The following is a 25,712-nucleotide window of genomic DNA, read 5'->3' as shown; positions in this document are numbered from 1 at the left end:
CCCTTCAGAAAGACCTTAATAATATACAAATATGGCTTAAAAAATGGAAGATAAAGGCGAATGAGAGTAAATCCATCCATGTAACCTTCACCATGAGAAGACAAACATGTCCATCTGTAACACTAAATGAAACTCAACTCCCACAAACCGATACTGTCAAGTACCTAGGAATCCATCTTGATAGGAGATTAACTTGGCAAAAACACATTTTTACAAAAAGAAAACAACTAGGAATAAAATTTCGAGAAATGTACTGGATCATCGGTCGTAAATCTCAACTATCACTTGAAAACAAACTGCTGATATATAAAACTATATTAAAACCAGTGTGGACCTATGGTATCCAACTTTGGGGGACAGCCAGTCAAACTAACCTAGAAATATTGCAGAGATTCCAGAACAAAGTCCTTAGAACAATGCTGAATGCCCCTTGGTACGTGCCAAACTATGTGATAGAGCAAGACCTCAATGTGCCATCCATAAAAACAGTAATAACGGAATATTACAAAAAATATTCCAAGAGACTAGAATCTCATCCAAATGAGTTAGCCAGCAACCTTACTGATGACCACAATGATGTACGACGCCTGAAGAGATTCAAAGTAGTGGATCTAGCAAGAAGATTCGAATAATCTGTGATAACTAAACTTATTTTAATTTGTTTTAATTTAATTTATGTAAAGAGGGTGATCACTGGATCTCCCTCTACAGGTCAAAATTTTCAATTTTTGTCAAATAATTTACCTATTGTTCTCAGTTGAGGACAGATTGTAAATATTACAACATTAAATAAAAAAAAAAAAAAAAAAATATATTTACGAGCAAAGCTCATTACAATAAAACATTACAGAAGATATGAAGAACTAACAAAATATTACAAATATACGTAAAATACAATAAGATACAATAAACACTACGACAATAAAGCAAGTCAAAAAGTAAAAATAACAGGTAAAGATATATATAATCACAAGTTTAAAATATTCAAGAACATAAAACTAGAGGGTGCAATCCTTTAGCGTTTTTAAAAATCGCGAACTATCCGCAAAGAAATCCACACAATTGGAGCAAGCATTTGCCTGTCTAGAAACCCTCGAGATGAAAGAATTTGCAGTGAAGTTAGTTCTGCTGATGGGAGTATGAAACGTAGATCTTGAACGTGTGATTCTGGAGGGAACATGTAAACCTACTTCCTCCAGGAGCTCAGGGCAGTCGTGAATTGAATTTATAATATTATACAACATGTACATGTCCTTCTTTTTCCGTCTGCTTGATAAGGTGTCAATGTTAAGTTCTAGTTCAAGATCCATATAATTCCAGTATCTACGGTTTGTTTTGAATGCGACGAACCTAAGGAATAGGTGCTGGATCCTTTCAATCTTACAGTTGTATGTCTCATAGGCGGGTGACCAGACGCAAGATGCATATTCCACGATTGGCCTCACCATTGCACAGTACAACAGTTTAAACGATCTCAACTGCTTAAAGTCTTGGGAGCATCTTTTAATAAAACCTAACAGTTGAAGCGATTTTGAGATGATATTGCTTATATGAATATTGAAAGATAGTCCAGAGTCAAGTGTAACTCCAAGATCTTTTATGGATGTGACTGTTGTGATATTTATATCACCTATTTTGTATGTGAAAGAGATAGGACTTTTCGAACGCGTGAATGAAATGTGAAAACATTTGCAGGAGTTGAGAACAATGTCATTGTTGCTGCACCATTCATTCAACCGATTCAAATCGGACTGAAGCCTTAAACAGTCGAGTGGATTCCTAATGTGGCAGTAAAACTTAACATCGTCAGCAAATAAAAGAAATTTCGCATATTGGAAACAGTCTTTTATATCGTTAATAAAAACATTAAACAACAAAGGTCCAAGATGAGATCCCTGCGGTACGCCCGAAGGGACAACTATTTCGTAGGAAAAATAGCTGTAGAGCTTGACGATTTGTTTTCTGTCCAGAAGATATTCCCTAAGCCACAGCAGAAGTGAACCATGTATCCCTAATCGCTGCAATTTTTCTAATAGAATATTGTGATTAACTCTGTCGAAAGCCTTAGAGAAGTCGGTGTACAGGGCGTCCACCTGTAGTCCTTCGTCCAAGGCGTTCAGTAAGAAGTTAGTATATGTCAGCAAATTGAGTTCAGTTGACTTATGGCGCCTGAAACCAAACTGCTGTTCCAAAAGAACACCGTTCAAGGAGGGTGTAAGGAAATCGCAGACAAGTGATTCGAATAGTTTAGGAATAGAGTTTAGGATACTAATAGGTCTATAGTTGGACACAAGACTTTTGTCACCTGTTTTGTGTAAGGGCAATAGGAAACTGGTCTTCCAAACATTTGGAAAGCTTACACTAGCTAAAGACTTGTTAAAGATGAGAAATAATGGCCGAGCCAAATTAAATGCACAGTACTTGAGCAAGCTTGATGGGATGCCATCAGGTCCCGGGCCTTTAGAAGGATTGAGGTTACACAATTTAGAGTAAATGTCAGAAATGGATAGTTTACATGATGATAGGTTTAAGGGTGAAGAAGTGATGTCTTCGGGGAAATCAACAACAACAGAGGAGTAAACTGATGAAAAGAAATCAGCAAATAAATTCGCAATATCTTTACCAGATGAACTAGTTTTACCGTTGTGAGATAACTCAGAAGGAATTCCATTTGATTTTCTTTTGTTATTGACAAAAGACCAAAACTTATTCAGACCGCCGGGAAGAGAGTTTTCAGTAGACAATGTAAAGTTTAAATAGTCACGCTTGGCAAATATCTGGGACTGAGATCGGAGCTCTGAGAACTGTTTGTAAAGGTAACTGGTTTTTGGCAGCTTGGACTCTTTAAGTCTCCTGTGTGCTGTCTTCTTTCTAATAATACACGATTTTAGTTCCGAAGAGTACCAGATAGGAAATTTTCTAGAAGAGAATTTTTTAACAGGAACATAGATGTCAATAGCTGAGTACAGAATATCATATAAAATGTTAACCATTTCATCGACTGAACATCCAATCATTAAAGTATCCCAGTTGACACAATCGAGATAGCCTTTAATTAGAGAAAAGTTTGCTGATTTAAAGTCATGATAGTAACCCTCCGGTAAAAGTCCCTCATTATATCTGGTAGTTATGGGTAGTTCAAACACCAGTGGGGGGTGATATTGGTCAGGAGAGATTAAAATGTCTGTAGGTTCAACAACGGCGATATCTTTATTTTGGACCAGTATCAAATCTAATAAAGAATTAGAGGTATTTGGGCAAACGTTAATCTGGTATAGATTATGCAGACAGGATAGATTTGAGATAATCTCAATGGATGTTCTTTCGTTAGGAGTAGCAAGGTGATTAAATGTGGCTGATGAACTGAAATTGTCATGGGACCACGATGCATTAGGCAGATTAAAGTCACCCAAAAGGCATAGTTGGGATGGATTGAAATTGTTGACTGTGTTGTCAACATTGTCATTGAAGATGGAAAATTTCTCAGAGTCACTTTTTGGGGGAAAATATGCAGTGCCGAGAATAATGGTTTCGTTACCATTGATAATGGCTACAAACAGTTGCTCGATATCAAGTGAAGATGGCAAATGCTTACTATTCAATTGCTTGGATACGGCAATAAGAACGCCTCCTCCTCTAGAATAGGCACTGGTTGAAGATGACCTATCACTTCTGTAGACATTAAAGTCCGCTAGGTTCAGCTCGGCGTCGGTAATTCCCTCAGTTAGCCAGGTCTCCGTAAACACCAAAACATTATAAAAGTATCCTTGAGTATTTTCCAATAACTTGCCAAGCTTTGTCCGAAGGCCACGTACATTTTGGTAATAAACACTGATTTTGTGGTCATTGGGAGGAACAGTATTGAGTTTTAGATTTTTCAGTTTTTTGAAGCTATAGACGGCACTCCATTCAAGTATTTGATCCTTAGATCAGTTTCGCCATTATCGATTCTGGTCTTCAGCTCGTTCTTAATTTTGAGTTCGTGTTCCCTTTGTAGTTATATTATGTATATAACATATATTATGTATATAATATGATATAATATATCCCAAATGATACCTTTAGAGAATTTGAACTACATATTTGTGCCAAAATGAGCTAATTTCTTTATACCCATTAATGTAGTTGTATATCACTAAGAATTAACACTCCCTGTCTCGGTAGCTAGTAGAGAAAGAAGTTATTCAAAATTAAAAATTACTAAAAGTTGTTTAAAAAGCTCCATGAAACAAACAAAACTAAAAAATTTAGCACTCATTTCAATAGAGTTCTCACTAGCTGCTACACCTATCTATCCCCACTAGACTACACCAATCTGATTGACGAGTTTGTCAAAATTATAGAGTCAGAAGGGTACATACTTCATTTAACTTAAAGTATGTTTTGTTTTTAAAATAAAGTTTTCATTCATTTTGTGTAGTTTCATTTAATAAAAATAAAAGTTACCTATGTTTCAATAACATTTAAGGGGCGGCATTTCGAAGACTTGCATCATATTGAAAAGATGTACCGCACGGCTCTGCTCTGAAGAATTACAAAAGGTGAAGTATCCTTATGTTTTCCTGATTGAAAAAGTTCTAAGAAAACGAGGAAATCAGGTTCTAGTTAAGTGGTTAGGAATGAACCATAAGTCTAAGATGAGAAAAACCGTTAGATAAGGAGGAAGTCCGAAAATAAATAAATCGGTAGTATAAGATAAGATTAGAAAAAACCGTTAATTAAGATCGGAAAATAACTTATCAATAACAAGAAATGACAGGATATCTTATCACTGTAAACGTTATTATAAATAAGATTATTACAGCAGTATTTAGTTGTATTCTATACTTTGTCAAGGTGAGGTGTGATCAGTGTCAACAAGACTTTGCTAACAAAAGCAATTTAGTTACACATAAACGAAAAAGTTGTAGAGGATTAGAAAATATATCCAAGAAAAGAAAAATTGATCTGCCCGTTCTAGAAAATCTGGGAGATGGTGTTCAAAAACTGCAACAGGCTTTCCAGTGCCGTATTGCCACTTACAGGTTTCGTGTTAAAAGAGATTGTATAGATAGATCCTTCGCAGTTTATGAATGACGTAAAGCAAAAAGTGAGTAACGTGTTGAGTGATTATATTAGAAATCACCACAGCTTTAAGGTTAGTTTGGAACTTTTTGGACTTTATATTATACCTGCTAAAGAAATATCAGAAATAAAGTCATTTAATACAAAAAATAAAGTAGTAACAACATCCTCTGACCTGAACGAAATTTATGATGACTTTAAAGATGCAATTATGACCAAAGCTTCTGAGTTTGAAGAAGCAAAATCTGGTTGGAGTCTAAAAATGTTATGTTTTTGAATTTGTACATTAACAAAGTACAGTCCACTGATAGCGTCTTCGTATATTAAGCTATATATAAGGATACCGTGCTCAATTGAAAAGAAAGGAGGTACGTTGAATATACAAAACCAAGATAGTGCCTGCTTCGCTTGGAGCATCAACGCGGTGATATTTCCACATGATGGTGATCCTACTAAACCAGAATCATATCCTCATTATAATACACTACTTATTTTTGATGGGATTGAGTTTCCTGTCAAACTAGGAGATATACATAAACTGTACATAAATTCGAGCAGTTAAACAATATATCTGTCAACGTGTTTGGGCTTGAAACATATTTTAAAGATGGAAATGGTCACCGAAGTAGTTGGACCTTTCTACGATACGCCCAGCTGCCAAGCTACTCATGTGAATCTTCTATTGACAACAGATGATATAATGGAAACAGCCACTACTGCCTAATTACAAATTTATCTTACAATTGCTTACAATTTTTCTTTACCCAGCAACACTTAACCAAACACCGCAGAGTATTATCATTGCAGTATATTTCTACTTATAATTTATCTATAGTCTGTATAGATATCATTAGCTTTTTGCCCTCTGAATGTTATTTTGACGGAAAGGAGCAGATATAAGTGGTTAGTGGTTCGGTTCAAGATCAGGAACTTCCGGCGGAAGTCGACTTCCGCCGGAAGTACCTTATCTTGAACCAAACCTCCCCCCACTTATATAGAAGACTTCCGCACTTATATAGAAGACTTTCCGGTTCCCGACTCTCCTAAATAGGATTAAAGATTAATCCCGACTCTGGAAGTCCCGAAAGTAGACTTCCGCTGGAAGTCCCTGATCTTCAACCGAACCTCCCCCCACTATATACATGACTTCCGGTTTAATCCCGACTCTCCTAAATAGGAATAAAGATTAATCCCGACTCTGGAAGTCTAAAAATAAATAATCCGTTAGATAAGAAAAACCGTTAGATAAGCTAGCAGATAAGAAAAAGAAGAAAATCCAAAAATAAATTGGTAAATAAGAAAAACGAAAGTCTAAAAATAAATAAACGGTTAGATAAGCTATCGGATAAAACATAATTACGAAACATGACTACAATATTAAGGCACTCAATCTGTATCACCAGTTAGTTGTAGAAAATTCCTAAATACATACAAGGTTATTTCAAAAATAAGACTAGTATAAACAGGGCCCAAAATAACTAAAATATCCTCATCCAATATTTTTGGTTTTAGATAGATATTTATTTATTAAAGTGAATATAAATAAGAAATTCTTAGTCTTTTTATCACAGTAAACTAAAACTGAAAAGTAACAACAATAGTGCCACCAATATAAAAAAAATCAGTTAAACTAAGTTCCCTACAAGTTATTTGAACATTCAAACCAAGTAGAAAAACTCGAAGTGGCGACCGGTAAAAATCAGCGTAGAGATATTGAGAGCAACAAAAAGGCTTAACGAAAAAAATATTCGTAATAGTGGCGACTGATAGGTTTAGTTAGGCGTTAATTTTAGGAAATGTTGCTGGCTAAATGGGCACAGTTCCCATGTAAAAAATGGTAAACTTTAAAACATTATCGAATTAACCTTCAAACATAAAATTAGAAAAATATTTTTTATAACTAAGCGAAGCATGATAATTGCCTTATCAAGGTACCAAATTTGTATCACCAGACGTGTTGCAGGAAATTCCCAAATACATACAAGGTTATTTCACATACATACATACATGTATTTTTAGAAATATGTAGGTAGGCCTTAATTAGAAATCACCTTAAGATATCTTTTGAAAAAATAGGTGACAGCACAGCGCTTATAACTTTCAGCAGATATAAAGTAGATGGTGGTTCGGTTCAAGATCAGGGACTTCGGCGGAAGTCTACTTATCTGCTCACCTGCCATTATTAAAGTGTAAAACAATTTTTTTACGAATGTTTAAGTTTATTTTAATCTGGTTTATCAAATATTTTTCCACCTACCTCTACCGAAAGTATACTTTTCCGGACCTGATTGTAGGGAGCAAAGTTGTACTTTTCCTCCCTAGGGAGGAAAATATTTTTCCTCCCTAGGGAGGAAAAGTAAAAGTGACGTCATTCATGAAATATAACTTATTGACGCTCTGTACAATATCTATTTTCTATTACGTAGGTAAGTATCTATACATTTTAACGTTTATTTGTAAAACCTCCAGTTTGTAGAATGGTAAAAAACAGTAATGTTTTTACATTAATAATTTGACTTATATTTGACAGTTGACAGTTATATTGTACCTACTTGTTAGTTTAATAAATTTTGTTGGTTAGTTACATAAATAAATTAAGTAAAAATGAAAAATGACTTGTTATTAATTTGAGGAAGGTGGATAAGAACCGTATGTATAACATGGGAGTAAAGTGCCTTTTCCTCATTCTCGGGACTTCATGTCGTGAACTTCATTCTCGGGAGGAAAAGTAGCACTTTCCTCCCTTGTTATACAAATAGCTATTACATAATTATTGCAGTATTTCTTTGCTTGGCGGTTAATGGGTTTGGTTAGGCTAGCCCACGGTACAGTTCTCTGTGTACCGTGGGCCTTAGTCAAGTTAGCTGCAAGTTAGCAAGAAACTAGTTCCGTCAAAATTCACGAGAGGTCGTCATAACGCGACGCGAATATAACATAACACATAACCTATAAAGTTGTTTTCATTTCGGACAAAAACAAACAAAGTTCTTGGTTCTCGTTTGGTTTTAAAAATTGCAATATAATATATATTATTATATTAACAGTATTAATCAAGATTCTTTAAAATGAGTAGAAGAAAAAATACGCCAAAAAAGCACGAAGCCGACAGAATTCAATATTTAGATTACATTCCAGTAATTAAGAAGCGTCGAAGTGTAGTTTCTAGTAATACAGAGAAGTTTATCAAGATAAATCTTTCTACAGATTTGTGCAGACAATGGTATTTAGGAGAAATATTAATTGGCTCTACAAACAACACATTTCCGGACAATTTCAAATCAGTGAAAATGTCTTTCAGGTTGAAAGAAGAGTCTCCTCCTGAGACTGAGGAGGAGGATCAGTTTGACAATATTATTATATTATGTGATTCAGTTTCTGTAATTGTAACAGATTATACCAATAATGCAAGCTTTATTAAAGGTACGTTACATAAAAAATTTATTATGGTTCAATATTCTATTCTATTACTGGACTTACAGGTTTTCCTTTGTAAACATTTTGCATGATATTTTTTTAAAAATCCACAAGGAAAAAGTTTTCCTGTAGTTGGCTGTACACCATGTAATCCAAAAACAATAAAATCCTTTATGAAAGGTAAACAGTGATGAGCACGCTAATGCAAAATAGCTCAAAAGATGGAAAACATAATACATTGCGAAACAAAAAGAGATGAAACTAGTGGAGGTGGAAATTATCATTATAAACATATTAATCAACATTACATTACATAGTTTCCCACCTTTAGATGTCTGTGATAGGAATATTTTAAGTCACAGTGACAGTTGTCATACTCCTCTGATACGTCTAAAGGTGGGAAACTATGTAATGTAATGTTATTTTAGATGTTTATAACGATAATTTCCACCTTCACTAGTTTCATCTCTTTTTGTTTCACAATGTACAGTAGAGCGTCAATTATCCGAACTAATTGGGAGACAAGGCTGTTTGGAAAATCGGTTTGTTCAGATAATCGAACTGTATCGATATTGTGATACATATTTATTCACAGGTGAATGAAAGCCATATTTACGTACCTACATAAAATATGTATATCTGTAATGACAAATAGGATAGAATTAATAAACAAAAAAGTGCATTCTTTTTTTAATTACTAATACTAAAAAAGTATGCCGAAAGAAGCCTACCCGTTTACCATAAGGTCTAAAATTTCGCTATCCTGCTTAATTTGGTGTCGGGATAATCATCGTCGAAATCCATACAGTTGTTCCGCAATTGACTTGTTTTGACATATCTATCATTTCAGAGATATTTTTCTATTTTGCATTTTTTTTTATCAGCAGGCAGTTTTTCTTTTTGTATTTGAAGCTAACGAATGCCATTATAGCGATATGCTTTAATTACTATTTTTGCTAATTTTAATTTTTATTTTTAATAACTTTTTCAAAATGAAATAATACGTTCCATTTAAAATTCACATGCATAGAATAGCCTGTTAGTTTTAAGAAACGAAATATATCAGTTCTCAGCTTTTAAAAAAACCAGATGCTATACGCCCTTGTATGGGAAATTACCTTATCAGACCCTAGGCCCATAAATTAGTTTAAAAACCACAAACTAATGTTTTTAGTTCAGCGGAGTCGTTTTCACCAGTCTCAGTCGATTTCGCATCCCGGCAAGTGGTCTGACACTCTTAAGAGATATATAAGAAAAACACCTTTTTTACCAAAATAAATAAGTATATTATTGACAGTTGTTTGCATTTTAATTAATATTTATTTTATATAATTAATTCCGTCAACACACACCAAACGGAACATTATACCATGTTTCGAATTAAATAGTTTTAACCAGCCTGTGCTTGCTTGAAAATTTGACAGTCCTCAAGCTGGGACATAAAGTTACTTATTGTCGCCTTCTATAAAGTTACTTACCAGCTTACCATATATTTATTCATTGGATGACTTAATTGCAGATTCACCTTCCTCTAACCGTTTGTTAAACTCTTATTTATCTTTCATATAAAGGACAACACGGTTACCTTTAGGCATTTTCAATCGAGTGCTCATTTGACAAATCAGAGTTCGGATAAGCGGTCGTTCAGATGATCGGCGTTTGGATAATTGGCCATCGATAAATGGCCATGAGAGCCAGAGTGGCTAAACTGAGTTTAAAACTACACTTTCCATAATCAAAGAAATTAATCAGAAGCTATCAATGTCCGATAGTTTTAGTAATTGTATGTTGACCAATATTGATTCTGGGTCAACATAAAACTACTAAAACAATCGGACATTGTTAGCTTCTGATCATTTTCTTTGATTATGTAAAGTGTAAAGTAATGTTAAAATCAGTTAGGCCACTCTGGCTCTCATGGCTTCATTTTATCTACTGCTGCTCTGAAGAGTTCTATTGAAATGCATTTAAACCAGTCATTTAAAATTTTCAACCACTCGTCGTCTTCCTATACTCCTTCCTCCTCTTATCTTTCCCTGCATTATTAATCTTCCCATTTCATATCACTGTTCCCTCATTACATGTCCTAAATACAGGGTGATTGATTAGTAGGGTAAAGCTCACTAGCTCCGCTATAGTAATAGATAGCAATAAAAGTTAATAACAAAAATTTTAGCCACCTTTGAGCTTCACATTACAAAATTAGTTAGAATGTTACAGGGTGTTCGATAACACAGTGGCAGACGAAACTTATGTTTTTTTTAATGGAACACCCTATATTTTATGTTAAATTCGAAATCCTGTTAACTTCTCCATCACAAAAATATAAGGTTTGTTATGTTATACAGGGTATTTACAAAGTTATAACCAATTTTATATGAAAATCGTAACAAGTTCAACTCCCTGTATAAATAAAAATAAGCAAAACAACAATGGTTTATTAATGCCATATTTTTTAAAGTATTGTCAAAATTTTCAAGAATGGTCGATATTGCTAATTTTCTTTATATCAAATACAGGGTGAGTCAAAACGCAAGTACATTATTTTCTCAGTAATTTTAAATGGAACACCCTGTATTTTATATCACTATTGAAAAGTACCATTACCGTACTTTAATTTTTAGATAACATTCCCGATGTCTAAATTTATTAGTTTTCGAGATATTTTCATTTTTCAATGGACCAGTAGCGTGGCCACCCAAATCACCAGAATTTAATAAACTGGACTGATTTTTTTGGGGTTACGTTAATAATGAAGTTTATAAAATACCTCCAACAACAAGGGATGAGATGAAAAATAGAATACAAAGTGTATTTCGATGTGTTAATTTACAATTGCTCCGTAGAGTAAGTAGCTCATTCAATGATCGTTTTTAGGCGTACATAAATGTGTTAGAAGATAATTTTGAACACCTTATGTAATTAAATATTAAAAATATTTTATTAAAAGTAGCTTCTAATTTTTTCAAACATGTTTTTTGCAAAATGTATTACTGATAAATTATGTTTCGTTCTTTATTTGTTACATTGTTACATTTACATACAAAAGTAGTGTTTAATTGTCTTCACAAAATATTGTATTTTGTATTTGTGTGTTTTTTTGTAAAATTTATTACTAATTTTCTTTGTTTATTTGTTGCATTTACATAAAAAGACAGTTTTTAATTGTTTCAAAAATGTTGCATGTAGTGGTTGTGTTTTTGTTTGTACAATTTATTACTAATAAATTATTTTTATTTCTTTATTTGCTACAGTGTTACATTGATTACCGGATTGGTAATTGGTAATCTTCAGTTGTCAATTCAGTCATGGCTTACTTAAAATTTAGATAAATTTAAACACCTAAAATAATTTGCTCTGAAAAATGAAAATATCTCGAAAACTAATAAATTTGGGCATAGGGAATGTTATATAAAAATTAAAGTATGTTAATGTTACTTTTCAATAATGATATCCAAGACACCATAACTTACCAAGGAAATACAGATGTTTGTAAAGATTTATTAAAAAGTATATATAGAGGTAAGACTATTGTGCAAACACATTCTTTCAGCAAGTAATCTGGTATTCCATCGGGTCCATTTGAAAGCTTCTTTGGGAGCCTGCTTATAGCATCAAATATATCGTTAATTATAATCTCGCAACAGTTAATATCCCTGCTAGCAACATCTTCCACAACTGGGTCAAATGAAAAAGTTGAATCCTGATTATTAACATAGAGCAGTCCTATTTCCATAAGACAGAGAATTCGGAAGACTGTAATTTGATCTTTTATCGTTAATAAACTTCCAAAACGATTGTGGATTATCCCTCAGCTTCAAATCAAAACACCCAATATAGTTAGAAAAACAAACTTCTGACAGACGCTTGCATTCAGCACGCAAATCTGAGAATTTTTTATAGTTACAATAAGTATGATTATTTACATATATAGAATGTGCCTTTTTTTTCTGAAGGGTTAATTTTCTCAAATCTACTGTAAACCATTTTGGAAATGATGATATTCTATACTTTTTCAAAGGAACAAAGTAAGATATACCTATAGCAAGTATTTCATAAAAAGTATTAGTGGATGAATTTACATTATTTGTGTTAAGAATTACTTGCCAGTCAAAAGAAGCCAAGAAACTATTAAGTTCTCTATAGTTAGCATTTCTAAAATCATAATAATATTCATTATAAACCAGATTACCGCTCTTAGAAGAGCTAATAGGTAAAGAACACTCATATCCAATATGATGAAGACTACTGTCAAAAAGTTTATCTGAAGCCCTTGTAATTACTATATCTCTATTATTACTAAAAGCTAAATGTAAGAAAACATTCCTATCATTAGGTACAGTATTAATCTGAAATAGACTAAGATATCCAAATGTTTGTGCCAGATTTAACGCAGAATCACCTATTGGACACTGGACCACAACTCCAAATTCGTCGTTTGACCATAAGGCATTAGGCAAATTATAATCACCGAAAAGATACAAGTTTACTGACCCACTTTGCTGACAGATGTATTCAACTGTCTCACAATGCCTTGTATATAATTATTGAGGAGATTGTGGAGGGATATACACTCCTCCGATCACAAATTTATTTTTATTCTGGTGGCATAGGATAAATAATTGCTCAACTCGGTCTTCAGTAATAGAGATACAATGAGATTGTAGTTTGTTGCTGACAAAAACTAGAACACCACCACCACTTTTCTTGGCACTGGTCCTCATAGATCTATCACATCTATATACACTAAAACCGTTACATTTAATCTCACTGTTAGTTATGTTTTCGTTCAGGTTACTTTCAATAAAAATGATTATGTCATAGGAACAGCAGGAAACACTTTTTATTACATCAAAAATTTTGGTTCGAAGGCCACCAACGTTCTGATAATATACTGTTAATGGGCACGATACTAGTTTTTTGTTTGGTTTCTATTATTTTAGGGACACCATTGAGATATTTTATACTTAAATTAACTTCACCAGCAGCCTTTCTTTCTTCAAGTTCTCGTTTGGCCACCTTATATGCCTCAAGTTCCATCTTTGTCTGGTCTCTAGAAATGCTGAAACTGGAATCTCTAAGCTTACTACCTGATTTAAGAGCTAGTCTAACAGTGCTATGGTTACAGATTACTTTAACTGGTCTAGCACGATTAGTATTAGTTAATCGATCTTGTGATTTTCCAACTCGAAGAACATGTTCTATGGTGGACTCCTGTTGCTGTAAACCAAGAATACGAAAAACCTCCAAAACCTTATTTTTATCTTGGCTAATACGTTCAGCAAGAATATTGGAATTATGTTCAGGTATATTATATATCATGAGATTTTGAGCTTTATCCATACGCTGTTGGACTTCGTATAAAACAGAATTAGCTGTTGTCTGTGAATTGCTTTTTTCCATTGATGTGATCTTTTCTTTAAGATTGGTGATTTCTTCCTCCAGCTTGGCAAATCTTTGCACAAACATAGGCACACTCTTAAATGCATCACCACAGGTATTGCAAAAGTACATGAGCAGACGTTTCTGCAGGATAATTGCCCGTATCTCGGATGTGGACAATCCAGAACAATCTTCTGCGAGGTGTATTTTTGAACGGCACCTGTCGCAAGCTATTATTTTCTTTTCATCTGTACCGAGATCTTGAGCACAAGCACTACAATAATTATTAGCATGATAATGGATAACCTCAAACTTAAATCTTCAAATATATTAGCAATCCTGGGATTTTTGTGGTGTATTATTTATATAATATAAAAAGCACCAACTGAATTAACTAGCACACACAAAATTATCTTTAATATGCTTTCCAAACTTAAAAAATTATAGGAAAAATAAGGCAGCAAATTGTATTTGTTTCGATTAACCTAACCTCAATCTAAGGTCTTTCATCATCATCATCATTCTCTTTGCCTTATCCCTATGCGGGGTTGGCTTCCCTAATTGCATTTCTCCACACAATTCTATCCTGGGTCGTATCAATATTAACCCCCTTTACCAACATGTCCTGCCTAATCGTCTCCCCCCACGTCTTCTTTGGTCTTCCTCTCCTACTCCTTCCAGGAATCTGCACTTCAGCTACTCTTCGTATTGGATGATTAACGTCTCGACGTTGAACATGACCAAACCATCTCAACCTATGCTCTCTCATTTTGGCATCAATTGGTGGGAGCCAATTGATGCCAAAAGAGCGGTCCATGGGGTCCGGACCCCTCTCAAAACTACCTCGGCTTTTGTACCAAAGCAGCAAGTTTATCCCCAAGTTTTTATTAACATTTTTGAAAAAGTGAATTTATTTTTCAAAAAGTGTAATTATTATTATTTTTACTAGGATTATTTCTGTTTTTATTCAGTGTACTAATCAACTTACATCCAATTTTAAATGCATTTGCCTCTACACTCTACAGAAAAAGCAAAATTGCTAGAAAATTTGGCTGTCTATTACTCCCGCGACACTTCCCTTGCAGCAATAAAAGCTGAATATTATGTGTATGTTATGGTGTAACTAATACAATATACAATATCATCTTTGGAACCAAATAGGTACCTAAGTTCTCCACGTAATGAAACATTGTAATAAAGATCTGTTCTCTAAACATTTACAAATTCCTTACAATTTTGGCAACTATACCTGTCACAACGGCCAGTGTAGAACCTTCGTTCTCAACAATGAAGCGAGCAAAAAAATTTACCCAGAAACAAGATGGGAAACGAAAGACTCAGTTTATTGACTCTTTGTTTCGTTCATTGGAACGTCTAAAGCCAGATATATAGATATCAAATCATCATCGCAGATATCATAGAGCGAATAGCATAGCTGAGGTGGAATTGGGCGGGTCATGTAGCCAGAATGGAGAACGGTGGTTGACCCAAAAAATTACAGTGTGACCACACGAACGGACAGAAGAAGTAGATGTAGACCACCTACACGATGAACAGACAACGTCAAAAGGGTTGCTGGGAATTGGTTGCTGGACGCCCAAGATCGACAGAATTGAAAGAAATTAGGGGAGGCCTATGTTCAACTTTGAATGCAGAAGGCTGAATGATGATCATATATCAAATAACCCAAAATTATTGAGTAGACAGCTGAATAGAAGACCAAGTGTACTTTTTTCTACGGAATTCTATATTTCGTTAGTAGTCACTAACATCATCAGTGAAGCTAAAATGATATTAAAGATACAATGGTGAAATTAGCTATTAAAAACAACTTTCTTTACTAGGGTGAGATTGTCGTCATATAAATGTTATATCTTAGTAAAGTAGTAAACACTTGTTATTGCAATTTTTAAAATATTAAAATAGTTTTTTCAAATTTTGCATATGGATCTAAAATTTATTCTGAATATTTTTTTCAATACCTTACCGTCTAACCTAACAGAATTTGAGTTGTATTTGGACCCCCCTCAAGAACATTTCCTGGCTACGTGCCTGCCTAATATACTCATTTTTAATTGTATCCTTTCTTGTCACTCCACTCATCCATCTAAGCATTCTCATCTCCGCCACATGCATTCGTTGTTCCTCTTTCTTTTTCACTGCCCAACATTCAGTTCCGTACATAATAGCCGGTCTTATGGCTGTTTTATAGAATTTTCCTTTCAGCTTCATTGGAACTTTTCTGTCACACAACACACCACTCGCTTCCTTCCACTTCATCCATCCAGCCCTAATTCTACTGCATGCATCTCCATGTATTTCTGCATTACTCTGTAATACCGATCCCAGGTACTTAAAACTATTGCTTTTTACAATCAGTTCACCATCCAAAGATACCATTTTATTTGTAGTAACTCCATCTTTAAATGAACATTCCAAATACTCTGTCTTTGTCCTACTAAGTTTTAAACCTTTTTCCTCCAGAGCTCGTGTCCACTGTTCCAGTTTTTGTTCTAAGCCTCTTTCACTATTTCCTACTAACACGACATCATCAGCATACATTAAGCACCATGGAATGTTACCCTGTAGTTTCGCTGTTATCTGGTCCAAAACTAATTAGAATAAATACGGACTAAGCACCGAGCCTTGGTGCAATCCTAGTTTCACATGAAATTTATCAGTCTCTCCCACACCTGTCCTAACACTAGTCGTTACTCCCTCATAGATATCCCTCACAATCTTTACATATGCACCAGGGACTCCTTTCTTATTGAGTGCCCACCACAGAATCTCTCGAGGAACTCTATCATATGCTTTCTCAAGATCAATTAATACCATAATATGAGCTTTGTTTCTTTACTCCTGTATTTTTCCATCATTTGCCTTATAATGAACTCTGTTCTAATCTAAGGTCTTTATTGAAAATATTTATTTTCTTTTTTACAATGCATTTCTCGCTATGTCCCTTTTGTCTATGCTTTTTGTCTTTGAACATTGTCCAAAAGAGATAAATGATCGTCTTCGAATTTGGACTAATTTTTCATGTCTCACTTTGTCAAATTTTTTTTTCAATATCAGTGTAACAAACATGACATGTAAAAAACATAACAAGATTTAGTAAGTACATTGTACTAAATCTTGTCCAAGTATACTTTCGCTCCTAGAGCATCGTCAGAGGCATCTGAAATAAGCCAAAAAAAGTCTTTGATGATCTAGAAGCAAAAGGATACTATAATTTACTACTACTAATACTAAATTACTATTTAAAGTAATTTATATTAAAAACATATTCAGAAACTGAAACATATTAATTACATGCATTAATCGATTATTGATTTCTGTCAGGCATTGTCTTATGCGTGGGTTCTTTCATCATCATCAATCAGCCAATCTCATCCACTGCTGGACATAGGCCTTCATCAGTTCTTTCCAGTGATTAATTATTTATATGGGAAATAAGCCACAATTAAAATGAAAAAAATAATTTTATTAACGTAATATTTTGTATTTTGACAACGGCACCCGATTTGGGCGTCGAAACGTTAATAAAATTATTTTTTTCATTTTAATTGTGGCTTATTTCCCATATAAATAATTAATCATAAAAATGCCACAAGGAAATAGCTTCAGAACAACGTTCTTTCCAGTGTTCTCTACACTGGGCGGTTTGTAAACAGTTTCCCTATACTCGTTTTATGTTGTCGGTCCATCTAGTTGGTGGTCATCTTTGGCTTCTTTTACAGTTTCTGGGCCTCCATTCCATGATTCGTCTTGTCCTTCTACTTTCATCTTCTACACCCATCCATGGGTTCCTTAGTTTCTTGTATTGGCTGTGAGTTTCGACGGTAGCGCTCTCTCGCGGTTGGAAACTTGTACTTTTCTGATAAAATTGGTGTATGTGAAATATACAAAACAAGAAAAATAGATATTTATCTAGAAAAACACAAATTATCAACTGAAATATTATTGTAACCTGATTACTGAACGAATACACAGAATTAATAGTAAAAGTAATTATGTTTGTTTATTTTATTCATTATAATTTTAATATTTAATATATAAATTCTTGCGACTGGATTTACGCAAGAGGCCATTGAGAAAAAGAATAAGTTTATGTGAAATTTAGAGGTTACTTCTGTTTTTATTGGCTGTGAGTTTCGTCGGTAGCGCTCTCTCGCGGTTTGAAACTTATACTTTTCTGATAAAATTGTTTAAATTCAATGCACAAAACTGCCACTAACAGCGCTGGCGAAAATTGTCAAATCCCCTCCACTCATCGGCTCACAGCCAATAGATTTGTGCATCTGTTGTTTTTCATTATTTTTATATTGAGCCTAATTTTTTCCACAACTGGGTTGTGATCTGATCCTATGTTGGTACTCGGATATATTTTTTCCGATCTAATCGTGTTCCTGTATCTTTGTCTAACTAATTCATAATCTATTTGGTTTCTTACTTCATAATCTATTTATCCTACGTTAGCCTTTTTATTGTTCTATTCACCGGCCAGGACTCGAACCTCGATCACATATCCACTAGATTTGTCAATCGAACGCCTCAGACCATTTGGCTATCTAACCAACAAAGTAAATACCAATGAAAAAACTGAACTTGACAAACAATGTAGGGGAACAAGGGGCTTGTTGTAACAGGGGTAATTAGTAACACGGCTTTTTCATAGGTTATTTGACCGTTTTTAACTAATTTAGCTGACTCAATCTTATTCTCTTATCGCCCTGCAAATGACATCGTCTAGCCAGCCATCCTCCGATAGTTGCAAATAGTAATTTTGTGCACGTGCTTCATTTGGATGAGGTAATTTAAAATTTGACTCTCATAAAATTTTGGTTATCGCTATTGTTTTAAACGGAAATGAATCTTTCGGTGTTAATTTCTTTTCTAAATTTAGTTATACTTTGATGTTGCTTAACGATTTTACGATTAACAAGATATTTTTACAGTAATTTTAATAAATATACAAAAGTGTGCCAAGGGGTATGTTGTAACAAAACGTTGGGGCTTGTTGTAACATGTTACAAATTGCGCTGAATCTTACTAAATTTATGATCTACAATATAAAAACGTATTATTTAGTTTAGTAATACATAGTCCAGAACGAGACAACATAAAAAAATCAGAAAGGGCAACTCAAAGCCAGGAAGTGAAGTCTACGAGTTAGGTTCAGCGGAAATTTTAGATAATCAATGTAGCATAAAGCAAGCCAGTAAAACAGCACGGACTGTGTCATGTATCTTTATAACGATATAGAAAAAAAAAACAATAAGAGTCTACAAGTGGGCTGTACTAAACCAGGGATAGTTTTTACAGCCGAAGAAGAAAGTAAAATGACTTCGTATATTCTGAAGTGCACCGAAGTATATTTTGGACTAATTCCCATGAAGATGCGAAAACTGCCTTACCAATATGCTGTGAAACTCAGTGCTAAGCAACTTCCTTCTTCTTGGTATCAAAATTATACAGTTGGTCCAGATTGGGTCCAAAATTTTATGCGTAGAAATCTACATTTATATTTAAGAACACCAGAAGCCACCTTATTAAGTCGAGCAACATCTTTCAACAGGACCAACGTTGGTATTTTCTTCGAAATATTCCAAAAATTTCGATTTTTTGTAATGTTACAACCTGCCCCAATAGATGTTACAACTGTCCCCAAGCGCGGGGTAAGTTGTAACAATGCACTTGTTTTGGTAAAATGCTAGTTGATTAAAAAATAACAGTCTTCTTAACTTTTCTTCAGTTCAATTTTATTCAGAAAGAATTAAACTAGCGTTTAGTCTTTAATTAGTGATAATTGGGAAAATAGCTCTCAAGATATATTTGATTTTATGAAAATTGTTACAACTAGCCCCTTGCTCCCCTAATCATATAGTTTATTTTACTTTATTTTAGACGTAATGAGTTTGGCAAAAACATTGTCATTTGATTTTTCGTGTAGAGATGGCAATTTGTACATGAGAATATATTTTACTCAACTACCACTGCCAAAGTTTTACCCAAAGCTAGGAAACTGTCTGAAAGATCTTTTTATACAGCTTTTTGGACAAATTTGTTCCAATATATGTAAGTATAAGTCATTAATATTGTGCTAAAAGATGGAGTAATTTTTTATTAATTCCAGATGAAAATTTTGAAAATACTTCCAAAAAATTCCACTGCAAGTCAGAGATTCAGAAATTGTATGATAAATTAACAGAAAAAAGGAAGACTGATAAATTTAATTATAATATTGAAGAAAATGTGCAGCATCACAATTTAAAACCCCAGTTGAGGCCTTATCAACAAGAGTCAGTGAAATGGATGTTATATCGAGAAAGAATGGAGGACAGTAAAACAGGTACCAATATTATTCTTAACTCATTAAGTTGCGCTAGCATTTCTTTATGGAAAAATATCATTATGATTGTAGTTGCGACATTATGTTTTAGCTTAATAAGTTTAAGAAAATGTACAATTTTTGTTATTCTTTAATATAGTCACTTTTCCAAATTTTTTGTGTATCTTCTCACTAGTAATTTGGCTCAAGCTCCCCAAAATAGTGTGCATTTTCAGCTATGACTTTGTCATCGATTAGAAGATAGTCCTCTGGTCAAATATTTTGGCATGACCATTTGGTAGTGGTGATATCTTTCTTTCCTATTATGAGAGACTTTATACCCTTTCTTGTGTTTTACAAATTATTTATTTATTTATTTATTTACAAAAGTATAACGTTAACCTGCACAAAGCATAAGTTGCAATAAAAAAAAAACAAACCAAAATTAGAAACTTGAGGGGTGATTTTGGTTTTTTTGAGGGTTCGAACGGGTTTCATCCAATTTTTGAATGTCCTCAAAATGAATCAGGTACTTCAAATGATGTATAATCTATAAAAAATCTTGATTTGATCTACATATTTTGAAGTCTATAAAATGAAAAAAATCCCCAAAACCCCCTACAAATAAGTTTTTCTGGTTTTTGAAGGTGGCACACCTTAGGGAAAAATCTGGAAAAAAATTAGTAATACAGTTTTTGATAAAAATATTTAAAATAAAAAAAATGACCTGAAGCCCATCTCTAAAAAAATGCATTTTTTCGAAAAAAAAAATAAAATACATTTTGAAATTATGTACACTCAATCTACGGGTCTATAAAAATTAATACACATGTTCTGTAGAAGCCTCAACTATGCCTGTGAATATTTGAAATTTTTAAATTGATTGGATTTCATCTAAAACAAATAATAATAACGAGAAAATGACGTTTTTTGAGGGAGAGGGGAGTTTAAAATTCCGCTAAGTCCTATTTTTTAATCATATAGAACGTAAAAAATAAAAAAATCTGCGAGTGAGGGCTTTTTGTCTACCTTACGGCGTATCCTTTATAATTTTTTAAGAAGTTCAACTCATATTTTGATTTCTCTACTGAAAGGTAAATTAGCATCTATATGATTTTATTAATGTGTAATTAACCAGCTATTTCTAATATTTTTTACTTAACTTAAACAGGCACACTAATTTAAAAACTTAATTTTTAGATTTCTTGCACCCACTTTATATCCCAATCAAATTACAATCAGACATCGAGATCTATTTTGACAAATACACAGGATTTATATGTAATGAAAAGCCAATAACTACTCTCTCTACTAAAATTGGTATCCTGGCTGATGAAATGGGCCTGGGAAAGACTGTAGAGGTTCTAGCATGTATTTTACTCAATCCTAAAGTTGAATCAGAAGAAATTAAAAATGATCATTCTAGAAAACGTAAAAGCTCTGATGATGAATCGGAAGGTCCCATCATAGAAATTCCAAAAAAGAAATCTAAGAAGTTAAAGGGACCTAAGGAACCACTGTATGTTGAAGAACCAAGCGAGGTACAGGCAATAAAACCAAGGGAGGTACAGGCAACAAAATTAAAGGAGGTAAAAGTCAAGAAAGGGAAAAGCCAAACATTCATAGCATTGAACATGTGGTACAACAACATTTTGGCAGAAACCAGTACCATAAATTCCAAACGATTTGAAGATGTTGATCGAATATCTGTTCAGTGTGTTTGTGGAAGTACTTCAGAGAGAACAGCTATTGGATGCTCAAGTTGTAATATATATCAACACCCCAAATGCTTGGGGTACACAAAATCTTTAGGGGAGTACTTTTGTCCACAATGTTGGATCAACCAGCCACTTGTTGAGTCCAAGGCTACTCTAATAGTAACTCCTATAGCTTTGAAAACTCAGTGGTGTAACGAAATTGCCAAACACATTAAAGGAAACTTGAGAGTTCTGCAGTATCAAGGACATAGTATTAACTCTGTTTACCCCACTGAGTTGAAAGAGTATGACATTGTTTTAACTACATACAGTGTGCTCCAGCACGAACTAAAGCTAACTCATACTGAAGAGGTAAGTTTTTATATATTTTATAATGTAATAATTAGTCAAGCCTCGTAGGCCCATCGGTCCATCCCTTATTGTCCATTGCTTTCATCCTCCAATTTCTGACATTGAGTCTTTTTAGATCTTCTTTCATCTATTTTCCACTTTGTGTTGGGTCCACCTCTTCTCTGACGTTGTTCCACGACCCTGTTCAGTCACATGGTGGCCAAAATACGCCACTTCTTTTCTTAAAAATTCACATTTATCTGGCTGTATTTTTAAATTTGCTTTTCGTAACCTTTTAAGTACTTCTGCCAGTCGTGATATATGATCGTGAATAGTGGGTGAGTAAATAATTATGTCATCCATATATACGAAGCATCTTTCGTTTTGTATTGCTAAGAGGGTACTGTCCATTACTTTTTGGAAAGTAGATGGAGCATTCATTAGTCCGAATAACATGCGGACAAATTCGTAATGTCCATTTTCGACGAAAAAGGCCGTTTTCTGGATGTCTTGTGGCTCAATTTCAATTTTGTGAAATCTAGACGCTAAATCTAGTGTTGTGAAGTATTGGCATCTTCCTAGTTGGTCCAATAGTTCTGATATTTGTGGTATTGTCCTTTTCATGATCATTTTTCAGTGCGTAACAAATGATAGGAAAAAGGGTAAGTCCGTGATAATACACATTTATGACATTTATTCTAACATGACATTTTAGTTAAATCTGACAGTTGTCACATTTTATTTTCAATTTGGAATAAAAACAAATCAAATGTGTTTCTTGCATTTATAAAATGGTATTTTCTTTGATTTGTATAGTCTTATAAATTATACAGATTATATTTGTAATATTATTATCTAATTAAAAAAAAATTATTTTTTATTATGGCGCCATCTATCGACAACTAGAATAACTAGAATAAATGTTATAAAAATGTCACCGACGAAATGTAATCACCGACGTGCCTTTTTTTCTGTCACATACAATTTAATGCGTTAGAAAGAAATCGAAAAACTGTGACGCACTGAAAGATGATCATGAGAAATACTGTAGAGGATATCGGTATTGTACTGTGAGTTCATTAAGCTTGCGTTGATCAATAACAACTCGCCAGTTTTGTTTTCCTGATGCATCTAATTTATTCGGTATAACCCAAACTGGGGACGACCAGGGGCTAGTAGATGGCTGAATTATTCCTTCTTTTAATATTTTATTAATTTGTGTCTTTACTTCTTCCTTATCGTCGTCAACACAAGAAAAACGCGTAACTCCCAGTTTCCTTAATTTTTCAGGAGAGCCTAAACACAGTAACATTAGAAGAACATGTAACTTCAACATGGATTCATAAAATAAAATATGGAAAACCGTGTAACTCCAGTGATAGTTTAAAGCAACAAAAATCCTTTTATTTTTAATAGTCCAGTCACTAAATGTGGATATGAGCTATTACCTCCGATTTTGTTGAACCTGCATGGATTTACATGAAAATTGGTGAGTGGTTAGAGAATATCTCAAGGAACAAAGGTGACATGGTGCCAACTTGCGCTTTTACCCTGGGGGTGGATGCCACCCCTTCTCGGGGGTGAAAATTATTTTATTGAAAATAACCCCATAATTCGATAGAGGCACAAATTTTAAGCAATTTGTTATATAAACTTATTAAAATAAATCAAAACTTTTTGAGTTATTAAAGATCAACGATTTTAATTTTTCTTGAGAAAAATGCATGTTTTTAACCGATTTTTCATCAATAACTCAAAAACTATAAGTTTTTACAAAAAGTTATTACCAAAATTGAAGCTAATAAAAAATTAAATAAACCCCTTACTAGAAGAACCTTTTAATGTTATGAGTTATAGGTAATTGAATGTATATTTTTTTCGGCGAGTAAAAAAATCTAAGTATTCAAGCTTAAATAACGGAAATATGATGCATTTTATAACATAAACTCATTAAACATTTGTTAAAGTACTTAAAAATATCTATCAAATGAGCCCCCCAACATGTTGATAGCATTAAAATTTATGCGCCAAATTTTTTTCAAAATTTATCTTTTAAAAATGTTTCCAAAAAATGTTATTTTTTTTTAAATAACTCCGTTCATTTTTATATCAGGTTCATCTAAAAACCATTTGAAAGGAAATCCCAAAATCTAGTTAACCACGTTCAATTTAATCTTTTAAACCCCTTACTTTTTTAAAAATAAAAGGTTAATGGCCCTAGTTGCATGGTTCTCACAGCAAAATTTAAGATTTAAACGTTTCTATCTCGGTTATTTTTTACCCTATAGAAATAGTGAAACAGGTAAAATATTTGATATAAAAAAACTAAAATTTAGTTATATATAATTTTTTACGTATATTGAGTATTTTTGAAGTTATTATCAAAAGAATATGAAAATGATAATTTTAAAAATTATGATTTTTTTAAATTATATCTTTTTTTCAAAAATATGCATTCTAAACCGGTCAAAATTATTGAAATCATTACATATGCTAATATAAATAAGTTCTTGTAAGGATTACTATAAATTTTAATTTTTGTGGAAATGGCGTATGTTTTGTTTTTAACTTTTTCCTAAAAAATTCGAAAGGGTTCTCTTATTTTCATCATAACTTGCCTGATTTTGACGCTATTAACTTGTTCTGAAGCTCATTTGATAGGTATTCCGAAGTACTTTGACAAGTGTTTAGCAGGTATATTTTATACATTGCATCGTTTCCCCGTTATTTAAGCTTGAATACTTAGATTTGAGTACACGTCGAAAAAAATGTACAATCAATTGCCAATAACTTACTTTGAACTAACATTAGTTTAGTTCTTTCAGTGAGAAATGTATTCAGTTTTTATTATCTTCAATTTCAGTAATAATAACTTCTTTTAAAAGCTTATAGTTTTTGAGGTACATTACAACCTGCCATATCCGGACCTCCCCATATCCGGACGGTTCTGCGCCGTCCGGATATACCGAAATCTACCGAGAAAGGGAGACCTGCTGTTGGGCAACGCTCTAAAAGAAGAACTAAAAGATGGCGAAATAATGTATTATAGAATCTATAAAACGTGTCTATCGACGAAAGTTATTGACGGCGTTGATTACTGGAATGTATGAAGGAGAAAACGTTTCAGAGACTATAAAAGAAGCAGTGGTCGTGATATCCAGATTTTTTCATGTCCGGATCGGTCTGTCGCCACATTGATCCGGATATGGCAGGTTTGACTGTATATGTGAAAAACCGCTTTAAAACATGCATTTTTTTACGACACAAAATAAAATCTTTAGTCTTTAATAACTCAAAAAGTGTTGATTTCTAGTAATAACTTTATATAACAAATTTTGCTTATAATTTGTCACTCTATCGATGTATGGTATTATTAATAAAATAATTTTCACCCCCGAGGAGTGGCATCCACCCCCAGGGTAAAAGCGCAAGTTGGCATCATTTCACCTTTGTTCCTTGAGGTATCCTCT

At 33.4% G+C, this 25,712-nt stretch overlaps 1 protein-coding gene across 2 annotated transcripts in view; it reads left to right on the top strand.

Moving 5' to 3' along the window:
- Window positions 1–4,831: 4,831 nt before the first annotated feature.
- LOC114343410 (E3 ubiquitin-protein ligase SHPRH) overlaps window positions 4,832–25,712 on the top strand; it is a 47,243-nt gene continuing 26,362 nt past the window's right edge. Inside the window, exons 1-4 of one of the 2 annotated variants that reach the window (XM_028294229.2) lie at window positions 4,832–5,089; window positions 19,771–19,941; window positions 20,000–20,215; window positions 21,395–22,263. In XM_028294229.2, coding sequence (XP_028150030.1) covers window positions 19,776–19,941; window positions 20,000–20,215; window positions 21,395–22,263 — 1,251 coding nt within the window. In that variant the 5' untranslated portion in view covers window positions 4,832–5,089; window positions 19,771–19,775. Of the gene's footprint in view, window positions 5,090–7,817; window positions 8,485–19,770; window positions 19,942–19,999; window positions 20,216–21,394; window positions 22,264–25,712 lie in introns of those variants that run through there. The other variant, XM_028294228.2, reaches the window with a different exon arrangement.

Source organism: Diabrotica virgifera, chromosome 2 (assembly GCF_917563875.1).
Source record: "Diabrotica virgifera virgifera chromosome 2, PGI_DIABVI_V3a".
Classification (NCBI taxonomy): Eukaryota; Metazoa; Arthropoda; class Insecta; order Coleoptera; family Chrysomelidae; genus Diabrotica; species Diabrotica virgifera.
The sequence above is the reverse complement of the archived record's forward strand: the minus strand, read 5'-3'. Positions and strand labels throughout refer to the sequence as shown.